Source organism: Zootermopsis nevadensis, unplaced genomic scaffold (genome assembly GCF_977971745.1).
Source record: "Zootermopsis nevadensis isolate Lab colony 2312 unplaced genomic scaffold, Znev_1.0 Znev_ptg000020l, whole genome shotgun sequence".
NCBI lineage: Eukaryota > Metazoa > Arthropoda > Insecta > Blattodea > Termopsidae > Zootermopsis > Zootermopsis nevadensis.
Window position 1 is genome coordinate 5302227 of NW_028259152.1, and position 24143 is coordinate 5326369.

Consider the following 24143-nt stretch of genomic DNA (forward strand, 5'->3'; position numbering starts at 1 on the left):
TATGATACGTACGATTAGAAAGAAACGTAGCTTGCCATAGCTGCTCACGTAGATCGTGTTGTAATTTTTTTGTCAATGAACACTAAACTAGTGTTGGCGGACATACATCCTGTCTGTAGATAGCTGTTAAAACTATGTCTTTAATCTAGTGTGTTGTATTTGTATTATGACATTCTATATCCTTGGCTTAGGCCTATGAAGCATCTATGGAATGTAAATACATTTTATTCATTTCTTTATGCAGTTCTTATTATAACCTAGATTCATGACCTTCTTCACTGGAGCGCGCCACTGGACACAACCTTTTTCAGTCGATATAGTTCATTATTATCTTCCCATTTGCGTAGGTGATGGTAGTTCCGTTTGCTGGTTTTGTCCCATCGGGTTTTCTAACCAACATTTAGTATGCACATCAATGACTCCTGTGAGTGCTACATTCCCAGGCCATTTCATCCACCACCCTTTTATTTGTAAAAGTGCAAAATAGGTTACGTTGTCAGATAACCTTAGTGTGGAACAGGTTGTTACTTTGCTGCTTGGTTCATCAAATGAACTGACATTCGGAAAAAGTTTGTTTCTTTCCATTTGTATAGTTGCTTACGTTTAGTGTGAGCTGAAGTGCAGCAAAAATGAAACTTTTAACACACAACATGCTTACATCCAAATGTTTGAAGGGCGTTAACGTTGGATATCCACTAGGAATAGTGGTTAGTATACATTATGTTCAATTATAATTTAACAAATTGTTTTAAAAAATATGTATTTATCTGTAAGCATTTCACGTCAAGCAAATAGCGTACAGTAAGTAACAAAGTCGTACGGTTGAAGTGTGTTATATTGAAGTTTACCACGTATATGCTGCTGCGAGTCAAATTTATTGTATGTTGTGTATTGCGTTAGGTATATTTAATATACATGAAGTTTCAGGAGTTCGTTTCACTTCCGTGAAATTGATGATGTTTTGGGAAAGAAACCGGGACCTTTTGAATACTGTGTTAGTACGCATCGTCTATGTAGTATTATCAATTAACTAGTGATTGCACTAGGCTATTTTTAACTATTTGCCGTTTTAAATTCGAAGCCTCACTTTCGTTTACATTGATACCACTAACATCTATTTTAAGGGTTCCCAGAATAATTTCTGCAAATTACTTTAATTCTTTATAATTTCAATCATTATTCACAATCTGTTTCATGCTACAGTTTGAAGGGAAACTTGATTTTTAACTTTAAAATGATTATTCAGAAGACATGTTTGGATGGATTCTTAGTAATGGTAATAATCATAATAATTGTTTCCATTGTGAGCTGGAGTGCAAATGAAAGGACCAAGTTTAGCTCCATATTTAATCTGTAATTGGGGAACAATGCGTGAGTTCACCAAAGGTAAATTTTATGGCCTTTATTTTTAATATCTTACATAAATGACCATCCAACAGCAATAAAAACTGATGATACTAGGTGTCATAATTATTAATAATAATTTTGATATGACATTTCACCACAGACAGCCACGGTGGTCTAGCGGTTAGAACGCTAGCCTTGTAATCCTGGGGTCTCGGGTTCGATTCCCGGCGGTGCCCGAATTTATAACTTGTGTTGGGCAAGGCCGTGGTCTAGGCAACATGGAGTTTTCCTCCGTGGCATCCCAACAATTACTCCATTCACACACAGAAGAAGGCAATGGCAAACCACTTCTGGATCATCTGCCAAGAACGTATATGAACAGGTCCCAGTCCGAGAAAAGGATGGAAGGATCCTGTTCATATGGACCTGTCATCAGACAGAACACTAAATAAAAAATAAATTTCACCACAATGTGTATGAAGTAATGGATGTAGTAAAAATATATACAAAATTCTGTGGTCTACAAAATAACCACCTGAACTGGAAGAATCATATGATTGCCAAATTAAATGGGTTTCTTACACAGTTAGATCAATGTTTCATATTGTCAGTATGAACAGGCTGAGGTCATTCTACTTTGTAATAAAGTATGGAATATTGTGGGGGTGGGGGAATTAATCTAACAGTAAAAGGGTATTTACTTTACAAAAGAACCCATGTTAATTCAAGCATAATTTTTGTTTTCAGGCTAAAGATGTAAAAGTGTTAGAAACCGAATTTAACTCTGAATTTGTCTCAAGAATAATTCCAAAGCTGGACTGGGATACCCTCTGGAATGCTGCTGACAGTGTGAGTTACAATTTAGCATGACAGTCTCATCACTGTACTACTGCATTGTTTTAATTATGAACCATTCTTAGTGTGGTAATATATAAAGTTGATTGTAATGGTAAGAATAAATAAAAATGACAGTTTGTCACAATTGGTTGTTACTTTGATTGAACCTTGTTCAGTTATTGAATGTCTTTTGTTTTTTACTGATTTTCAGATTGGTCATGCTGGTGATTTGCCACGAGCTGTTTGTGATGATTATGAGAATGATGTTGAATTCCTGAAGAAAGTACACCATGTTTTAGTTGAGGTAAGGACACATTACTATTTTGTACAACTTTAGTAAGCAAGGGAAGATCAGTATAGTAAATTTGTTTCTAAAACTGCTTTTAGCCATTTGTGAAATTCATGTATTAGTGTCTTTTGTGAATACTCATAATTTCTAAAGCTGCAAGGAATGATGTAGAAATGTTGATTTTTCTCCTTATTCAATAAGCTGTTACATGCACATGAAATAATACTAAATTTATCAGTATATGAATGCCAGTGACTGGAAGTCAATCCTATTTTGCTCTTTGTGCCAGGTTGAAGTCATCGAAGGAGAGTTGGTTTGTCCAGAATCAGGAAGGAAATTCTCCATCAACAAAGGAATTCCAAACATGCTCCTTAATGAAGATGAACTGTGATTAATAAAGTGCACTACATTAACCCATAGTAACATTTATGGGATGTCACTTCATGTATTCTTTACTGAATACTGTAGTTATGATAATTTGTTACTCATGAGGTGTTTATTTTTCTGAAGAACTTGCAAATTGTGTATCATTTCATACTAATTATCTCAATGTGTCTAACCTGTTTCACAAATGTCTCAGCTGAGGGCTGCAAAATGGTAAGCAATACCAACATGAGAACATATCTGTGTTTAAATAATGAATAGGAAGAACTTCACTACTCTGCAAACATCATGTTTACTGTATGAAAGATATTGCAGAATTTTATATTTGTTTATTGAATAAATCATTGTGTTATGATTACAGAAAATTTGTATTTGTTTGATATGTATCTGAATAATCATAATCTGATGGAAGACTATGGCCCTGGAGTTTATACATTTATGCTAGGTTTTATTTATAATGCATTCCCAAACTAGCATTACATTTTATAAGAACTCTGTTTACATGATATCATCTGTAAGTCATCCATCCTCTAAATTCTGAACACTTAAATGCTATAATTGAGATATTTCCCCCCAAGGATGACCTGTCTACATGACAGGAACTTTGAAACTTCCTTATTATTAACATACATATGATATTTTCAAGAGCCTGCAAAGCCACCAATTGGTGATCTTGCCAGTCTATGGAAGTCACTTAGCCTCATGTGCAGTCACATGTCATATATATACTGTAACTGCAGGGAATCCTCATTTAACTAACAATGAGTAATAGATTTTCATATTTACTTAGTTGGAAAAATTAGAACATTTTGAAATTGTGTGTGAGACAAACATTCATATATATGGTTGGAAAAGTTGAAACATCTTAGGAAGATCACGAATAAAATCATATACCAATATAAAATAATACTGACAACATAGTTCATAGTGGTTATCTAGTTTTCAGTCAAGTGAGAAAGTTCCATATTATGTTCCTGGTAGAACAATCTGTGATGTGTCTACTAAGCTTTCACATGATTCTTTTTGTGTGCTGATCCTATTTTTGAGTGCTGACATTGTGTGCAAGTGGAATGTGTTGCCAGGGGAACATATTTCCTCCATCATCAGGGCAGAGTCCCTTAGCAGGCTAAACATAAACAATATAGTTGTTCTACTGCATGTGTTTTTTGTACAGAAATGTACAGTTTGTAGTTACTTTATATTTGTTGTGACAGTCTTTGTTAAGAATAAATGTCCATTGAAGTGGTTCATTCACCATGTAAAATGAAACTGTGTGAGATTTCACATTCTCCCAGTGGCTGACATGAAGAAAACTGAGTAAGATTTGAGGTTTTCATGGCAGTGAGTCCGAAGATGGCTGTCTTCTGGGTTGTGGCATCGTGTAGTCAGGGCAATCATCACCTTGAGAATGGAGGCAGCAAGGACCTTTGAAATGATGGTAAACTTCTACCTGACTACATGGTGCCATAACCCAGAAGGCAGCCATCTTCAGGAATATTACACCATATAGTCTGGTAGTCTCATAACCCTGATGATAGAGGTAGTAAGCACTTCTTAAACATCAGTCAATTTGTATCGGAGTATATGACATAATATCGCAGAAGATGCTCATCTTCAAAAACAATTGGTTTTGTTACATTCATTTTATAAGGAAAAAATTTTATCTGAAGTTTCTACATGTTTATTTATAATTTTAGTACTGATCATACAAATTAGTGGGACATCTGTAAAATAAAGTACCATGGATTACCAGTGTTTTTCAAACAAAAGAGACTGCTCAAAAAACATGTGAATTTTAAAACTACTTATCTTGGGCGCAGATATCTCTCATGCAGACTGGCAATTCCTGTAGCCTACAGCATTATGTTCGGAAGTAAACAGGATTAAATCAGGAGCAGTTTGAAGGACGAAAACAATATCATGGAACAACACAATGCATACAAGAAGCTTATCATTTGAAACTAGGCTTCAAAGCCAAAGGAGATCACACAAGATTTAAGAAATTAATTAATAGGAGGTATAAGACTTAATGTATCACCAAAATATATATATATATACAAACACTAATTTCACAACAAATTACAGTAATTCCTCCACCTCAGTAAAAGAGCAGAGGCCAACAAGCTGGAGACATGTACTAAGTTGAGATTTCAGGTTCTCACAACAATGAGTATGAAGATGACAGTCTTCTATAATGCTGTACAATATAGTGTAGTAGATACCAAATGATATTTCAGAGGTTCTTAGTGCCTTCACCCTCAGGATGAAGGGAATAAGCACTTCTGAAACATTGATCAGTATCCACCAGGCTATGCAGCGCAACATCCCAAAGACAGCCATCTTAATATATTAAGTTTGTCAATTCAGACTGGACTTCACAAAAGACATAAAAAAACGTTTTCTCAAAGTTACATTTCAGCATGTTCTTTCTGCAGTTTTCCATCATAGAAAAACCATAATTTTTACATCTTCAGTTATGTTCAAAGAATGGTGTTCACCTTCCATACATGTATGTCCCTGTGTGCTTATTCTAGTGAGTTATAATTTTTACTGAATACATTGATGTATCTTAAAATATTCTGCTCTTAAAAGTATGCTATTCAGTTCACACTTTCTTATTCCATCATTATAATGAGAAAACTAGAATCTACATTATACAAAAATAAGCAGTCATACTGAGGTATCAGAGCCCAGCATCATATTGTCTGTTATTCTAAACCTGAAATCTGCAATTGTGACAACAGCTGTAGCAGCAGCAGCAGCATGGACAAAGGTCACCAAAATTGATTCCTGGCACTTACAACGGTCTTCTTGGGTGTTGCTTTATATATATTATTTTGGCTGTATGCCAACATTTCAAAGGAACATATTTCTTTAATCTTCAGGGTGCACAGTCTGTCCATTCATACTGGTACTAATGAAAGTTTTAAAGTGACTAATCCACTCTGATTCTGAACTCCTACAATTTATATAAACATGCATTTCACACAATGTAATTTTTTTTTACTTTATGAGATAGGAAAGAACTTTTATTGAACCATATACAGTACTGGGAAACATACTTACATAATCACTTTCACCATGAAACCTATGTATAAAAAGATGCTTAATTAAATTTAAGGATATAACTACTTACTTTCTATGGACTCAATCAAACACAATGCTATTTACCACGTGATTCACCAGCAGTACTGGTACTTAGCTGGGAGTAGATGCTTCCTTTTGCCAGTCCTCTCATTGGCCCTTTCCTCAAGTCACTGTTGGGACCCTTTGCTATGTATGAGCGTTCCCCTTGAAGAAGTGACTTATTGGGTCCCTTTGCTAATGATATTCTCCTTCCATTCCCCAGGAGATCAACATTTGGTCCATTCCAAGTGATATAATCAACTCTAAAATGAAATGGACACAAGCATACTGAATTTCACTTATTATTAAATTCACCTTCACCCACTGAATTAAACTTATGTGTGAATATTGTTTCCATGTACAATGAATTACATTACAAAAAACTACAGCTGAGCTCAAATTTGTAAATGTAAGAACAAAAAAGTATTCTGAATGACAGGTACTGGTGCATGGAACTCATTCTGTTTAGGCATTCCATAACACTGAATAAGAATTTGAATTTGTCTTTCAGTCAAGTAATAATGCTGACCTGGATGAATGGATATTTGAAATTTTGTGTTGTTAATCCCCATAAAATGTTTCAAGAAAGTATGGTTTTTATCCAATTTTAATGTAAAACACAAGAATGCCAAAAACATTTTTAGATACTGATACTGACTAAATAAGAAAATGTTGAAGACAAATGCAATTATTAATAAGACAACATGTCCATTTTCTAGGCCGTAACTGCGCGGTCTGAGGCATAATGCTTTGGACCGGCGATACAGAATGCGCGCTGGTTCGAGTCTCGGGGGAGAAGAACTTTTCTCATGAGCTTTCGACCAGTGTATGGGACCGGTGCCAACCCAGCATCGTGAGGAAATTGGGAAGCTACAATAAGTAGCGTAATCCGGTCATGGAAACTAGCAATGGCTGGAGGTTCGTCGTGCTGACCACACGTCACCCTGTATCTGGTTGGATGATCGTTCACCTCTGCTTAAGCATGTGAATGTGAGGCCAGCAGTCAAGCTAGTCGGCTTTGGCTCTCTGGAGCCGTTACGCCACAGATTTAATTTAATTTAACAGTGTGCACACTTTTCAAACCTTGATTTCACCCATTTGATCTTGCTAAAACTGTAATCAAACTTAATTTGATGGTGGAACTTCTGGCCCACTAGGGATTCTCTAAGAAACACCACTGCACTGTGCACAATACTTACTTTTCTATTTTTCACTAATGTATGTGTTATATGCTACACAGAAAACAGCAAACTATATAGGATACACTAATATTACTTCAGGAGATGAGGAATCAATGTGATGTTATGCCAGCAAAGAAATTTGAAGTCATCAGTAATTACAGTCAGTAAATATGGAAGGTGTAACATGAATTAAATTAGTTGTTTTGTACTCTAAACAGTAATAGGATTGACAATACACAGGTTTGGAAAAATATGGCTATAAGCTTGCTGAGGAAAGTTTGTTTTGTTTGCTCATGATCAGAAACTAACAAGTAATTTATACCAACAGTCATATGCATAATTCTTTGATAGAATGCCAGACTAACCAACAAGAAACAAAATACATCTGAAATGAAAACAAAACCCATACTTCAAATGAAGTACTGGTATTAATTTTTTAGGGTTTAATTCACAAAACTCGGTGAGAAAAAAAATAGAAATTTTATTTTAAAAAATCCAATAATAAAACTGGACACCTACATATTTTTTTCAAAAACTGGAAATTCAAAGAAAATAATTTTTTATAGCCTGTGAAATGAAGTTCATTCTTCTGGCTGAATGTCACAGATATGGCTATTTTACACTATGCTTTACCATATATGAACAGAGGATTTAAACCTCCATACTACAAGCCTGACAGCTAGACTTCATTTCTGTGGTTTTAACAGTTTGGCAGCATGCTACTGTAATGCATGGCCAGCTGAATTCAATGTGATTATGTCTTTGTTGGAATCAGCATAGTTCAATTAGCTTTGTATGTACTATTTACATTGCTATCAAGAAAAGGTTTACTCTCACTCTTTTATTTCCTGTGTCATGTTGGTGCTGGTTGTATGTGCATGTTTCTCTTTACAATTTAAATTGTCCAACCAGCTCTGGGGCCCACCCAGTCTCCTGTCTAATGGGTACCAGGGTCCTTTCCCAGAGGTAAAGCATGGCTGGGGGTGACACTAACCACTCACCCCCATCTAATGCCGAGGTTAAGAATGAGTAGCAGTTATACTTCCTTTCTTGCCCCCAAGCGCCTACATGGCGTATAGTGGGACAGATTTACTTTACTCTTTCCACTAAGTCACTAGGTATGTGACTTAATACTGTTGTTTTTCCATGACATTTCAAGCTGGCACCAACTGAGTTTGTCATAACTGCAATTGTTATTGCTGAGTTCCTCAATTTATCATTTTCCTGTTCTCTTTCCCCTTATAAAAGGTACTCATCCTGTCACCATTTATCCACAGTTGAGGCATGCACATTCAAGGCAACACATCACTGACCTCTTAATTAAACATTACTTACAGTAACAGTTCATCATTTGGTCCCTTGTACAAATCTCTGTTTGGCCCACAAACCTTCATCAGATATGGTGATTTGTACTCTTTGTCTTCAGTAGTACTTGTACCACGAGAAACTCTGCAACAAAATAAATTAGTAATGCATGAATTTTTAATCATATTACTATTACCAGTGCCCCTCAAATTCAGTTACCTTAATGTGAAAGAAAAGGCTTTACATCAGACTTGGCAAACCTTAATGACTGCAGACCACATCCGCTGACTTCTGTGAATCAGCATCTGGAACACTTACTGACCTTCAACTATGTGAAGCAGAATCCTTCTTGAGAAGCCAACAGTTGCTAAGCTAGTCATTCTGATCTGAATTTTAAATAACATAAAAGGAAGAAAGGAACAAAAGACAGCAACACAAATAAATGCATAAAACATAATAAAATAACAGTTTCAATCCTCCTGGTAGTTTACTGTAACACAATTTACTCCACAGCATCAAAAGTTCTGTATATGATTTATTAAGGTGACACAGACTGTAACATTATTATTTTACATCACTTGGAAGTGTCATGATACAACATATTAATGTAATTTGTACTTGCTGGTTCTTACTTGGGAATATCTTTTTTTCCTTTTGATCTCCGGTGTTGGCCTTTATCCATTTTATCAGGTGCCTTTCTGGTTGTTGGTCTATGCACTGGTGATGGCCCCTGAACTGCATCTGGCTCTATAGTTGGTTGTGGAGTTGATCGAGCTTCTTCCGGCTGGCTATAAGGTGTCACAAGTTTCTTGATTAATTAAAGATTCTACAAAATCTCTAAGTGATAAACTCACACCATTTACAGTAAAGTATAACACAGTAAAGATCATTAACTCATATTTCCTTTAAGACTCACAGAGACAAAATTATATCTTCATTAATACCAGTAATTGAAGCACATTGTTTTCTGGGCAATATCCATCATCCAAGAGTCATCCAACTTGATGACAGAGATAGACTCCCATCTCTGAAACGAGGTTTTATTGATTTTATTTAATCTTGGACAATGGATAATGTTCAGAAAACAATATGCTTCAACAATGCACCATCATCACAAACTTACAGACTTGAAATACTAGTAATTGTTTTGTTCATAATTTAATATCTTGTTCTTTTTAACAAGTTTGCTTTACAGATTAAGCAAGCTATATGTCAAGACACAACTTGTTCTAAATCCCCTAACACACATTTTGATGGACTGAAACTGGTGTAGGACTAGAGCAGGACTGAAAGTTAAGACACTTGTAAAGAATTTACTATAAAAATCTGTGTTTTAGGTGTAACAGTAATTCTTGGCCCTTTTAGCCTCATGTTACTGTTACTGTTACTACTAGTACTGTAAAGTTGTTTTCACTGCCAACATGATAATTACACGTCTTAATATCATCAAAAGGAATAAAGGTCATACCAAAATGTTCAAATCCAAGTTCTGATCTAATAAGAACTACATCATGAATCTTGGAACTATAAAAATGTGAAACATGTTTTAAGACTGAGTAGACAGATTTCCATGCGTACCTTTCTCTTACTGATGCTGGCTCCTTTACTTTATTCTTTTCCTCCTCTTGTACCATTATATTCAATATCTGGCTTGCTCGCTCTTCATCAAAATCAACACTGTCTAAAGCTATTGTGATCACACGCTCTGGAATGTCAGGGTATTTTTCTTGTAATCTTGCTTTCACTGCCAACATGATACGCACATTTTATTTTCATGAAGATGATGCGTTCTACAAATTTAGGTGTCACCATACTTCATATACCCAGGAAGCTCTTAACAAAAGTATAAGAAATTGTTTAAAAGAACTGTGAGGAGTGGCAAAATGTGTCTCAATCACTGCAATTCTAAGAACAGACTACAGTCTTCTCATTGGAAGCATTCTGATTCATCATGACTGGGAACTTCCATTCAGCAGCATTCAATTCAAAATGGATGACACTTATTTTATATTTTCAATGTAGGCACGCTTCAAACACATTATACCCCACAAAACATAACAACGGAAAAGACTGTATTTAAATCTTGTATTCAATATATATTATAGGAAAAGAAAACATGATATATATACCACCATCATGAACATTTAGCTAGCAGTCCTGCGTTGTATTCATGAGGTTCCAGGTTCAAATCTCTGTCCAGAGACTGGCTATCCTGAGGTATTTCCTCAGTCCCTCAAGGTAAATGGCAGGATAGTTTCTTAAATTAAGCTACAACCACTTCCTTTCACATCCTTCCATATAATCAACCTTTAATTATACCATCATTCAACACTACATGGTCTAAGAAATTATGAGTGCTATTAAATAAATCATAACTAAATAACAGAAACACACTATATTTCCCTTAAGCTTGTTTTCTACTCTGGAAAACAGCCCAAAAAATGTGCATTTTAATACATCCCAACATTATATTAATACTCCACTATGCATGCCAATTGCCCAAGTAGTCTTCCCTTCACCCCTCCAATACATACCTTTCATTCAACATATCCTGGAAAACAAACTGGAGGCATTCATTGAAATATACTGTAGTACTAAAGGTTATCATAATTAGTAAGTTAAGCTTCTATTCATTTGAATTTAATTTCAGAAAATCCTCTTCTAATTATTTTCTACTTTCCCCTTACTCCAAACACTGAAAAAGTTTTAAATTAGTGTCACATCAAAGCATTTCATTTTGGTATACACACTGTGCATATTCTGGTGATGTATCATTGTGCATTCTGTAACACATCTAAAATCATCCTAATTTTTCCCCTATTATTTTCAAAGAACCTAACCTGTAGAGATTCTTGACATCCAAGTTCCAAATTTCATGTTCACTTTTCATTGCTGGAACCATAAAAATACACAAAAGCCTATACCAAATGTCAAGTAACAAAGTCAAAACTTAGCCTGTCTGAATCAGTGCTTCAAGAACATACATTTAAAGTTTTACTCTACAAAACAGAAATATTCATACTCACCGCTGTGAAAACCTCAAATCTTACAGATATCAAGATACTTTTCTTACTTACTCTTCTGCTTCTCTTCAAGACTCTTCATACGAGGAGGTGAAGATGGCATTGCTGACTGGTTTTCCTGCATCACTTTCTGCTGTTCTTCTTCCTTCTTCCGCAAGGTAAGTCTCGGAGGAGGTGTGTCACGCTTTTCAAAGCCCATAGCAATCAACTTTTCTGTTGCTTTCTGGACATTGTTATCAGAATTTGAGAGGATGTCCAACAGTAAAGTTTCATCCACCTTGGGAAACACACTCTTCAGATATCTGTCAATACACAACATTAAATATGTGAGTCTGTATGCTACTGAGAAGAAATGATAATATATAAAACCAAAATTCTACCCTGAAAAAACTAAGCACCATCTATTTAATTAATTAGCAAAGGAATGAAGTGTAATGGCTATACTGGATTTAAAATCAACATATGTAAGCCATATTTAAATATTTAATGTCCATGTGGTGCAAAAAGAAAACAATTTCAATTATAAAGTAGATATCAGACTATACATAAATATATATACACCAATGTTTACAGACACCTACAGTGTACACGAGTAGCCAATATGCACAGAGTACTAACAATTTTCTCACATTTTATTCCAACAGAAAGGTGAAAAATGTGGTAAACCATGAATTCCATATTACAGACTCTTCATCTTCCTCTACCTCTATCCATTTGCTACTTTAAAATTTAGTACAAAGACAAACACAAATTTTTTTGGATTTGGAAAAGTCCCAACTTACAATGAATGATTAATGAGATACCGAGGTAAAGAAGCTGTTTGCAAGTTTAGTGGAAATGTGTCTGAATAACTCTACTACTTATTACTTTGTGAAACAATGAACACTGAAGAATTTAAATTCAAACTACACTCATTTTAGATACCTTTGTCTTATGGGTTCACTAGAAACTGAAACTCATGTCACATATCCATCAACCTGGCCACAAGTGCACAATGTATTCAGTCAGTTTGCAATAGCAACACATGCACATTACAACAGTCATGCTATAAGCACATGAATAAGTGAACTAATAAATAAAAACTGAAAATAAAATATGTAAAGTGACATCATAAAGTTGCTGCTATGAAGAAAATTGTTGTATTTCATTTAGATAACCTATTCGCCCTTATTCATATGAAATGTACACAGAAAACCAATTTAATTAAACGTTCATTCAACGCTGGGACAAAGGCAAGGTAGGAGAATCACCAGTCTTACTTGGTTTACAAAAATTTCAATTCAAAATCCACTTGGCAATATATAAATTTGCAACAACTTTCCTTTTTTAGCTTACTTCCTGAATTTTACAGGAATAAACACAATATAAGTGTCGCTTAATGAAGGGTCCTGAAATTTTGTGTGGTAATAGTTGTTTACAAGCCTGTCTAGATTTCAGTTTGACATTAATACACTAATAGACCACTAAAATTACGAATGTTGAATTTGATGTGATAGACCATAAACATACACAAATTTTAATGAACCATTCCTCTGGGCAATACAAATTATAAACATGGTGATGGTGTGAAAATGTCTGGTTGTCTCAGAGCATTCAAATAATGCAATTCTATACAACTGAAAATTAACAAAAATGATAACAAAATTGTACAATAACTCATTTATAATTCCTCCTAGCCTTCCTGCCCTGATGAATGCACTTGAACAAAAGCAAACTTAGTAAGTTTCTTGTCTTAGTTCAGAGAATATGACAAACCCTCTACTGTGAAATATGACTTTTGATTTTCTGCTAGGGGTGCACAATGCATCTTATGCACAAAAATATATAGTTCTGAAACAGCTTTTGTTCAACCCTGTTGTTCCCAAATAGTGATACACACTAATAATGGCAAGAGGAGTACACACACCAATATAAGAAAAACTTCAGAACAACTTATAATGAGATTTCATCAGCCCAACAATGAATTAATATATAACTACATATACAAAATCAGACATACTATGTTCAAATATTTACTACAATCTTGGAAGTAGTATATAAAGCTTAAAGTCCTTGTAGATGAAAGGTTGGAAGAATAAGAAACATACTGAAAATAATTACGATTTAATTTGCATATTAAGCTTATTTTATCATCATCAGTTTTATAATAATATGAATCTACACCACACACACACACAGGAACTGTTCACTAAAAACTAGTCACAAAATATTACATAGCAACTTTATTGCTATCACTAATAAGATAATACAGTTGAATAAACAGTGAATTTTAAGACAGTGTATAAACAAAGAACAGACCCCATACACCCACCAGCAATCAATAGGAACACTGTCACATACTGCTGCCTGAATATACCTGTATACAACAGTAGGGAAAGAATTAAATAAAAATAAATTAAAACATAACTACAATGGAGACTAGATGCATTGAAATAAAAAATATACTACTATCTATAGGAAGATAAGATTACCAGGATTTCTCAAGTGGCATTATATAGATTACAGAGAAACAGCTGTTATCATTAATAAAACAAACTGCAGGCTGTTCAGGAAAGCTAATTTTCAAAAAAGCTGCATATGTAATACAGCAATCATTTTTGAGAAATACAAGATAAATTTCTGTAAATTTGAGAATCCCTGATACACAGCATACAGAATCCATGCGGTACTAATAGGGAAACATATATGAGGAGGCCTGAAACAAATACAAACTACAATAAATTACTAGTCCAGGGGTTAAAGTGAACCTCAGTTTCATCTTGGGGGAAGAATGGGGTCGCCGATATACATCCCCAATTCTTGGTGAGCCAATATAGCTTCCACTGGCGCCTGAACCAGGACGAGGTATGGGGGAACCAGCTCGAGGACTATCACGTATCCCAAGGGGAGGAGTCATCTGCAAAGCAGAAAACCCTCCAATGCCTGGTGCATGAAAATGCCTGCCTTGAAGAGGTGGTGTGGCATATGGCCCAGGGGTGCTAATGGGATGCTTCTCCACCTGCAGTGCGCTCATAACCACCGCTTCACGATTATGATACCTGAAATAGTGGCCCCAACACTTTATTCCTGACAGGGTTACATTTGCACATGTGTGTCTTTGATTGCAAGGTAAGCATGGTATTATATGACAAGCAAAACACAATACCTCAAAGAGCTAACTTAAAATTACAATTCTGCTTGGTAGTAAATTGATTTTAATAAATTACTACAAAAAATAAATAGGTAAATTCATTAAGTATAAATTATTTTAATATGCAAGGCCAATTTTAAAATTAAAATTGTCCACTTATAAAGTGCAACAGTCTTGAATCCTACCCTTCATTGCAACTATACAGTAATAGCAATCAATCTCAGAATCACATGAAAATATAGACATCTTTTCAGTTTAACAATACAAATGGGCAAATGCATCCTTTAGGGTGATATCAAAAGGCTCCTTTTTGTGTTCTGCTGTGTAGATATATTCAATACGCTGCAAATGAAGCTAGTGACAGCTAGACTGTATGGTGGTAACAGAAGGAAAGACAATGCTTTCAGAAATGGACAGTGAGTAAGTATTGCTACAACACGAGTCATTTTCCTGAGATCACAAAGTTCTATAAAATTATTATGTGAGATATAAAGTCTGTAATTTTTGGGCACATATAACTTTCATTAAGCAATATTTCTCTCAGGCAAGAACTTCCCAAGATCCACACAAAAATGTACAGAGACCCATAAGTAATGGCCCTAAAACAAACTGAAGTGAAGGACACAAATGGCAATACATAAAAGAGTATAACAGAAATACCTTACATCAAAATCTTCAAAGGACTCATCAAATTAACATAAGTGGCCATGACAATGCATCTAACTTGCATCAAACTAAATCAAAAATGACCCAAAAAATGTAGTGATGACTACAGTGATGACTGCTGCAGTCTGGCTAGTAGTGTGCACCAACAACTAAAATTGGAGGAATATAAAAGAAACGTTTTACTATGTAACACAAGAGTGGCTTAATATTATTATTATTCCATCTATTCGCCATTTTACAGGGTATTTACTTCTATGTACCTGAGACAAACCTTGCCCCTGAGGTACATAGTGCAGCAGCTATTTCTGAAATACATTTTGTTTTTTAATACGTGTTACATGCATCGAACAGATATCATGTGAGGCATTACATATTTTACATGAGCATCTTTCGAATGATGTATGATGTTCCTAGAATGGAGACTTTCTGAAGTTCCTTAATGTAGTGTTCGCAGCATGTTAAAATTTCAAAGTTATGTTATTCACAAAGTACAAACAAAACTTCTTGTACACACATTACCTATGCTGATGAATTTCACATGTTTCAAATGTCATAATGTTCATTAAGGTTTTCTTGTATTTATATATTATAAAGAGGTAGTATGAAATGGGTGAATTCATTTGTAACACATCACTAATTTAAGTTAACCCTTTGTTTATAATATGAAAAATCCTTACAGTAGTGTGAACTGTACTACATACATACATACATACATATGATTATTCCACGTCCTATTGTAATCTGACTAACCTACGGATCCATGAAATGCAATAAAGATAGATGTGTTTGGAAAATGCTCATTCTAAAAATAACAGATATGACATAATATTTAAACTTCTGTGAAAACCATTTCATAAACTTCTCTTGTACTTTGGGTGCCTTTGACATTCAAGGAATAAACAAGCAGCCTTGATGTAGTGTTTTAAATGATCACCAGTTTTGACAGTTTAAAAAGAAAAACGAATTTGTCCCTCTCCTCATAAAATAAAAAACCTATTATTGAAAAATTGAGAAAACTTTATGGAGCCCAAACATCTAAAGAGGAAAATGAAAAATGTGAACCAGTTTGCATGACAAATTACGAATAAAACTTAACTGCATGTAAAGTATGTTTATCAATATATTTAAACAAGAAAAATATATCTGAAATGATGTATAATATTAAATATAGTGTATGTAAATTATTATATTCGTGAGAAAATAATCACAAACTGTTTTACTGTTTTTGTTTTCTGTCAAAGGTGCACTGTCAATTTGCATATATGCAAATGGATACCATTAAACAAATGCTTCAGAATTATTATTTTATAAATGAATATGAGTACAAAAGAACACTGTAGATTTTCTTTCCTCATTTTTCATTGTGACATACTGTTCAGAAAATATCAAATTCCACCTTATAACTTCAAGCCACATGTATCACAGGCATCAGTTAATCTTTGCAAGATTTTTTCTACATGATTAAATCACAGAAATCAGTTAATCAGGATTCTTATTTAGGAAAGACAACTGTTGGTCCTATATTTTCTCAACAAGGTAAGCCACCTTTTGTGCAGATATGGCATATGCTTTGTGAGTTACAAGTCTTTGCACAAGCCACAGTACATTATTAAACATCAATATCCCCTTCTCGATTTTATAGGTAGTTTTATTCATAGCTCAAATCCCATCAGGAAGGGTATAGGACCAGAAAGTGTTAACCATTACAATGATCACATAAGAGACAAATATATCCCCCTACTCTCAACTGACATGTAAGTTAAATAAAAAATGCATCTGTACCAGACTTCATCAAAATCAATGATATGTGAACTAGATTTTGTATGTGATGAGCAAGATACTGTTCTACTACCTCTAAATTTGGATCCAGTGTCTTCACAATGTAATTTAATTTCTTCGGGGCTGCACTGCTAACTTACTTCATCAGCAGCGTCCTAATATGTGTATCAGACACAGTGGGAAACATGGCGCTGATCTTAGCAACTGATTGCTCTGTGTCAGTTGTCATAGAAGTCTCTGTTGTACGAGCTGGAGAAGCATATGGGTTGATAGGAAGACCTACTGCTCTACCAGCAATAGGACTTGGCCGAACATTTGTCAAATCCTAACCAGAAAAAGAAAAAGAAAAAAGAAGTGTATTAAGGAACATCTTCAACAAAAAATACAAGAAGTTGTGTGTTAATTGAAAGCAACATACAAGATAAAGCATGAAACATTTAACTCAAAGATGAAAGCCAAGAAATCAATGTGCAATATATGAATCTTCGAATTAAATTATGCACTTACAAATAAAGAACCACATAGTAGGATACTGTCTCAAGTTTCATGAAAAGCACTGATATCTCAGTACAACAGCTCATGAAAGCAATTTAAATTAATATTTAGAAAATGAGCTCTGACTTGTACCCTGTGACTGCCAATGTGTGGACAAAAATTGTCTCCCCATAAGGTGTCTGTAGAAACTGCCTAACAAGTAAATGAAGAATAATACATATTTACATGCTTCTAACATATCTCTGTCATATATCTGCCACTATGAAAGGTTGCATATTCAATTTTAGGCTGGTTTACAAAAGTATTATCAGCAATAACTGAGTAATTAAAGTATGTATCTTTCTTATAACTTTTGAACCAAAAGAACTACTTTCATGAAACTTCATGTAAAGAACATAACAGTGGATGACACTGTTTTCTAGATCATTACCTTCTCAATATCAACATGATGACAAAGCAAACACCTAAGCTGATAACTTGGTCAGCTATAATGCACATGATCACAAAATTCTGATCAATAATAATGTTAATAATAACAATAGCAAAAGCAGCAAAAATATCAACAAAGGACAACAATAACAAAAATTATTTTTTTATTATTTGTATGCCAACTCCAGCACAAGGTTGAAAACAGACCCTCAGAAAATTATAAAGAACACCAACAAAAAGAACAAAATATATACGCAATGGCCATGTGTTCAACTTAAGGCTTAAAAGGCCCAATCTAACAAGGTACAAGTGATACAGGCACACATCGAGGATGACAATCACAAAATACAGCAAAATAACTACTGCAACAATGATGTCAGCAACACAAAATAAATTAATCTCTTATTAGCAGTGTAAATGAACTGTTAATTTTAAGACATCATATGGCATTATGAATAACACCTATAATTTTAATGATTTAATGACTAAGCTTGGGGAAAAACTTTCATTCATCCATAACACAGGGCACTGAAAATTCCAAAAGAAAATACACAAGGCATTTTAGTCAGAAACCTGAAGAGAACAGACAACTTGGGAAATGGTGTACATAGTAGGATAATATTAAACTGGAACTTTGCTCCACAGAGTTACTCATTATTCGATGTAGACAGGTTCATCATACCTTGAGGAAACCTTAGGAAGTAAAGTCCAGTGTGTTCATTGAGATCTTCTGTATGGTATTCCCAGTCCTACGCCAAGCATATCTGCCGCCTGGGGGCAAGAACATTCTGCTGTCCCTTTGTATAAGTACTACAGTTTTATATTTTTTGATTATCAAGTTTAATTATGGATGGATTTCTGTTCTTTTTGGCGCCTCTCCAACCATGGCTCCCATAGGCAAATGCATACTTTGCTACCCTATGGTGCCACCCCTGATTTTTGGCACTCCAATGCAATGCTTCAAAATTCTGATCCCATAGCAAGCTGCCGCCACTCTAATGATGCCACCCAGGTGCAATGCACCAGTTACACCCATAGGGTGGTGTGGCTCTGGGTATTCCTAGTTACTAGCATTTCTATGTAAAATGATTTTATGCCAAATTTCAAAAAATTATATAAATTTACATTTCTAAATAATATCTTTATGAACTAACTTCAATGGCAGGAATCTCTTATAAGCAACTGAAATTGGGAAAAAACCAAATACATGTTATTTCTGTTCACTTAGCACAATTAAATACACGTTCTTACTCCTGTTACTGTGGCAGCTGCACTGCATGTCATGGATAGGACAAGAAGTGTGCACTGGATATTAGTCAGGAAGCCTGAGGGGTAAGAGACCACTGGGGAGGCGTAGATGGGAGGATAATCTCAGGAGGTATCTATAGGAGATGGGAGTTGAATGACATTGGATTTTGTTGGCCCAGGACAGGGTCCGGTGGAGGGCATTGGTGAATTTGGTGATGAACCTTCGGGTTCTGTAAGCCATCTAGTTACTTACTCAGTTGTTCATTAATATCAAATTTCCGGAGTGTATTGACCTAAATATACTGGTCATCAAAAAGGATAAAGGCTTGTGTTTAAACATTTAATTTCTGCAAGGGCAGAAAAAGACAGCTCATTTATAGCAAACATGCTACAGGTAAGATTCATGCTATTAAATAATCAATATAATATGAAAAAATAATTTATTAAATAAGGTTGAATTTTAAAAAATGTTTGATTAAATTAAATCAGATTAAATGCTCCCATGTTATTTGAACACAAACTCTTTATCATATAAAACGCAAGGTGTATATATACATGTACAGAACATTTACCTGAAAGAACACTGATGGATGGCTATATGGGGCTGGACTTTGGAAAGCTGGTTGTGGTGGGTACTGGGAAGAATTTGAAGGGTACACATGGTAACCTCTGGAATCTGGAGACCCGTGCTGTTGACAAAGCCAATGGTGAGATGCAAAGAAAAAGGATACATCATTAATGGATAACACACACACACATTAGAAAAGACAGAACACCAATTAGGAAAATATTTAACCACTTAAAAACATTAACGCTTCAATATGTAAAATCTTCAATAGATTAATGTCAGAAGCATAAATCATGACATAAATAATTTTTGTTTGATTTGCTGTCAATTAGTTGCAATATTAAGGACATTGTTACAATAACAAAGAACACTAAAAAATTAAATATTACTACTCTATTTGAAAATCAAGGTTCCACAATCGTAGAATTAAAGTCATCATAAAATGCATAGTCCTACCTCTGGTTATAATTTTTTTAAATAAACTATTCTCTTCCTTCTTATATAAAACCATGAAGCCACTTCAAGCATGCAAAAATACAATGATTTCTAATGAGTTCAGGTTTATTTTATAGGCATTTCTGAGAATCATCAAAACTGATTACACCCATCCCATTACTGTATGTAATATGTCCATCATTTGACAATTTGATTTTGCAGTAGAATTGGGCATCACACCATTATAAACAATAGTCTTGGAATTCCTTAATAAGACATTCACAGAATAGATTTATTATTGTGGAACTACTCACTGACTGTCAAGATCACTGCATGTCACAATGTGATTTCTCTTTGTGAAAAATCAGCAAATACAATGCTTATGCATTGTATACCAGAACTACAGACAACTTGAAAGCATCCATTCAGTCTGAATATTAGGCCTTTCATGATAATCCTGAACTCTGCAGAACTATCTGTAGTAATGTGTCAACAAGAGATATGAAAAACATGTCAAGAATGAAGGTAGTTACTTTGAGTATCTCTTACAGTCATAAAGTCATGAAGTCAAGATTAGAACTGTAGAATAATTCATTTTGTTTTAAGACACCAGTCACTATCAACTCACAAACACAATATAAACAGCCCAGGGGCCTCTGTAGAATCTGACGGGATACATGTAATACAAAATTAAGCTAGTAGGAGAATAGCAAAGTGTGATTATTTCAGCGGTATGTTATCAGACTTCCCTACCTTCAATGGCCTCGACTGACTCAGGATAACTTCAGAGGACATGAATTCCTATTCGAAAGTTGTTCTCTCTGAGTACCTCTATACGCTCCTTCAGTTTGACCCTAACCATTTGAATCACCCTGTATAATCCACTACTGATGCAAACATGCTTCAATGGGGAGAATAAAATATCGGACTTCTCAAGTGAGACAATTTGGGTGAGAAGCAGAATAAACTGCATACATACTCAAACACAACGCATAATTGAGGGGACAATCCTAAGAATGAAAGCTGAATATATACAAAAGCAGGCAAACTGAACACATAAAATGAGGTATTCCTGTATCAAAGTTGTGAGCAGAGACGGAAATGTTCAAATAATGAACATAATTTCTTGGTGACATCATAATGTCTGTCATTGTCTAATACAGTGTTTCCCTAAGTTTTCTGACAGAACCCTTTAGGCCAAAGAAAATAGTGATGAAATCACATACCATTCAAAAACATCATGTATAAAAACAAAAGAAGAGATTATGTATAGAAAAGAAAGTCACTAACTTTACAAAAGTAATCATCTTATTTAAGAATTGAATATTTTCCAGCAAAATATAAACACATCATAAACAAGGCAATCAACAGTAGCATAACTAGACAAGTGTAATGGGAGGGGTTTCACAAAACATTAATTTAACAGAAACAATTTTCTGGAGATATCTTGGTTTTAATTAAAGTTAATTTATTTTAATTCCTAATGTTAATGAGAAATCATCAATAATATATAATAAAAATTTGCAATGCAAAACATTCATACAGATTTATACCTGCAACGGAATGGTTTCTGACACAGCTGTTGGTACATGTTGCGGAATAGGCTGAGCCAGTTGACGATAACGAAGCCTTGGATCTTCCCATGTTGTTGTTTTATTAAAATAGTTGATGTAGTAACTGTAGACAAGGATACAAATTTAAACAAAAATATCTCTGGTTTTTTATGATATATTTACCATACAAGTTACTGATTTCAAAATCAAACTATGATTGATTAAACGTATGGTCAAATTCATTCCTAATGCTTCACTGAAAACACTGACAAATAGTTTTTCTGTTCCTCAAAAACTGGAAGAACATTCTATAATTAAATAACTCTTATAAATACAAAAAATACATGTATATATACAAGGCTAAGCTTTCTGGATGTGAAATAACATCTGTATCACCCATAAATAGTATGGGTATGACTGAGAATTAATGGTTGGTGGTAAATTATTGACATATATGAGGAAAAGCAGAGGGACAAGTACTGAACCTTGAGGACCAAAGTGTGCACCTCCAAGGAGTTATTCATTCCAAATCTGTTCTGGATATTCCTCCTGAAGTTTGACTAGTATTTGAGATACACTGCATAGAGGAAATGGCCAAATCCTTGGCTTTCACTTCTTCACAATGAAAATTTGCTTGCAAACAGCACTTTATAAATAATCCTGTTCTCCAGACTTAACCCCCAATAACTTCTTCATATTTCCCAAAATCAATAAATGTTTAAAAAGGGTCAGTCTTGACTCAGTTCGTAACATTTAATCAAAAGGATAGTTTTTAGAAATTATATCTTCTTTATTGACCCTATAGCTGTAACTACTTCGTTATTCTACTAACTTACTGTCTCCCTGTCCGGTGATCATATTTTCGATCCCATCCAGGAGGGAGAGGTCCAGTATCACGATTTTCTGCCATTTTTAAGTCTATCACCTGCAGCCAGAGAGTGACTGCATAAACTGAACACAGATTATCAACAGACTCGAACGGCCCCATCCATCCGTTACCAAAGAACACAAATGATAGACATGGTATGGAAAGTTTATAGAACTTATACTATGTATCATAGCACAGGTAGGTTACATAAGATCCATTTCATGGCGTGCTTTTGCACAAAAGAGGAGAAAGCGAGGAAAAACATTAGTAATGGAGGCATTTCATTGCTAAGCGTCACACCAAAATGATAGCGATATTGCTTCTAAGACAGTAACAGGCAAAAATGTTGAAAGCCCGAAAGCAACTTTTCTGTTACATCACCTACCGCTATAGAAGGGTGGCAAGGGTATAGAAGTTTATGGCATCATCCAATTAATCCACTTATGTGTATAGAGCCAGTGAAGCACAACCCAAGCAAGAAAGTAACATTTACCAATATAGAAGGAACAAGAAAGAGAGGGAGACCCCCATTAGGTGGCTTGATTGTGTAGAACAAGATCTTCAAGCTCTCTGAGTCCAGGGATGGAAAAGGAAAGCCATACATAGGGACCAATGGAAGCGCATTGTTGGGGCGGTCAAGGTCTGTAATAGGCTGTAGAACCCGTGATGATGATGATGATGATGTGGTGTAGTCACACTAATTAATATTTCTACTACTGACGAAAAACGAACTGCTAAGTTAAAGTAAATTATAGAATATATAGTATGCATCCACCGGCACTTTCACAGACTAGTAATTTCATCGTTCGTGAATGTGCAGGTGATACGATATCGCGTACGCCTCTTATTGCCAGTTGCTTCATTTAATCCTGCCTTACTATTCACCAACGATGAGAAGGCGAGACAGTTACTAGGGCCCGCGTATATTGTGCAAGCTAGAAGCACCGGTATGATTTCATGATGATTCTTACTAGACCCAAATCGAGTGGTTAGTCGCCGATTACTTACCGCTGTGGCCCGAGTTCGCCTCTCAGGGCAGTTTATGTGGAAATTTTATGGTGGTCAAAGTGGCCCTGGGAAAGATTTTTAACCGAGTTCCTTGGTTTTTCTCCCATGAGTATCATTCCATTGCAGTTCCAAATTCATGTTGGTCCCGTTAGCGGTTGCAGTTCCGTAGAGAACCATCTCATGCCTTAATAACAGTAATAACAATGGTCAAGCTCAACCTGGTTTAACAATTACTAAACTATATATTATACCCTTTTTTATTTTATTTAACAGGGCTAAGACTTGTTCATTATTTCTTTGAAAATAGAAACAAAGATATGTATTCATATTTGTTGAAAACCACATAACTTGCAGAGAAAATTATAATTTTTTAAATGTTGTAGAGTGTGTATTTAGAAGAAGTGTGCTGATATAAGTAGTGATGTATATCAAAGCTGGCATTCCAAGCAGTTATTCTCCAGTAGCAACCAAT

General features: G+C 34.9%; 2 protein-coding genes across 6 annotated transcripts; one reads left to right on the top strand and one right to left on the bottom strand.

The window, feature by feature from the left end:
- The first annotated feature begins 76 nt into the window (after positions 1-76).
- Positions 77-3222, top strand: Trmt112 (tRNA methyltransferase subunit 11-2). Of its 2 annotated transcripts, none has more exons than XM_022067219.2 (4): positions 77-424; positions 2095-2196; positions 2396-2488; positions 2763-3222. In XM_022067219.2, exons 1-4 carry the CDS (start codon positions 266-268, stop codon positions 2862-2864), a joined length of 456 nt encoding a protein of 151 aa, XP_021922911.1. In that variant the 5' UTR covers positions 77-265; the 3' UTR covers positions 2865-3222. The 2 variants fall into 2 exon arrangements, with proteins under 2 accessions (XP_021922911.1, XP_021922913.1); XM_022067221.2 differs by having other exon boundaries at positions 91-707.
- LOC110831332 (uncharacterized) lies at positions 3172-22774 on the bottom strand. Of its 4 annotated transcripts, XM_022067215.2 has the most exons (10): positions 22632-22774; positions 21796-21919; positions 19812-19928; positions 17208-17392; positions 14240-14530; positions 11547-11794; positions 10048-10213; positions 9102-9257; positions 8500-8613; positions 3172-6246 (listed from the first exon to the last, which is right to left on the bottom strand). In XM_022067215.2, exons 1-10 carry the CDS (start codon positions 22703-22705, stop codon positions 6021-6023), a joined length of 1701 nt encoding a protein of 566 aa, XP_021922907.2. In that variant the 5' UTR covers positions 22706-22774; the 3' UTR covers positions 3172-6020. The 4 variants fall into 4 exon arrangements, with proteins under 4 accessions (XP_021922907.2, XP_021922908.2, XP_021922909.2 ...); XM_022067216.2 differs by lacking the exon at positions 19812-19928; XM_022067217.2 differs by lacking the exon at positions 14240-14530.
- Positions 22775-24143: the final 1369 nt, after the last annotated feature.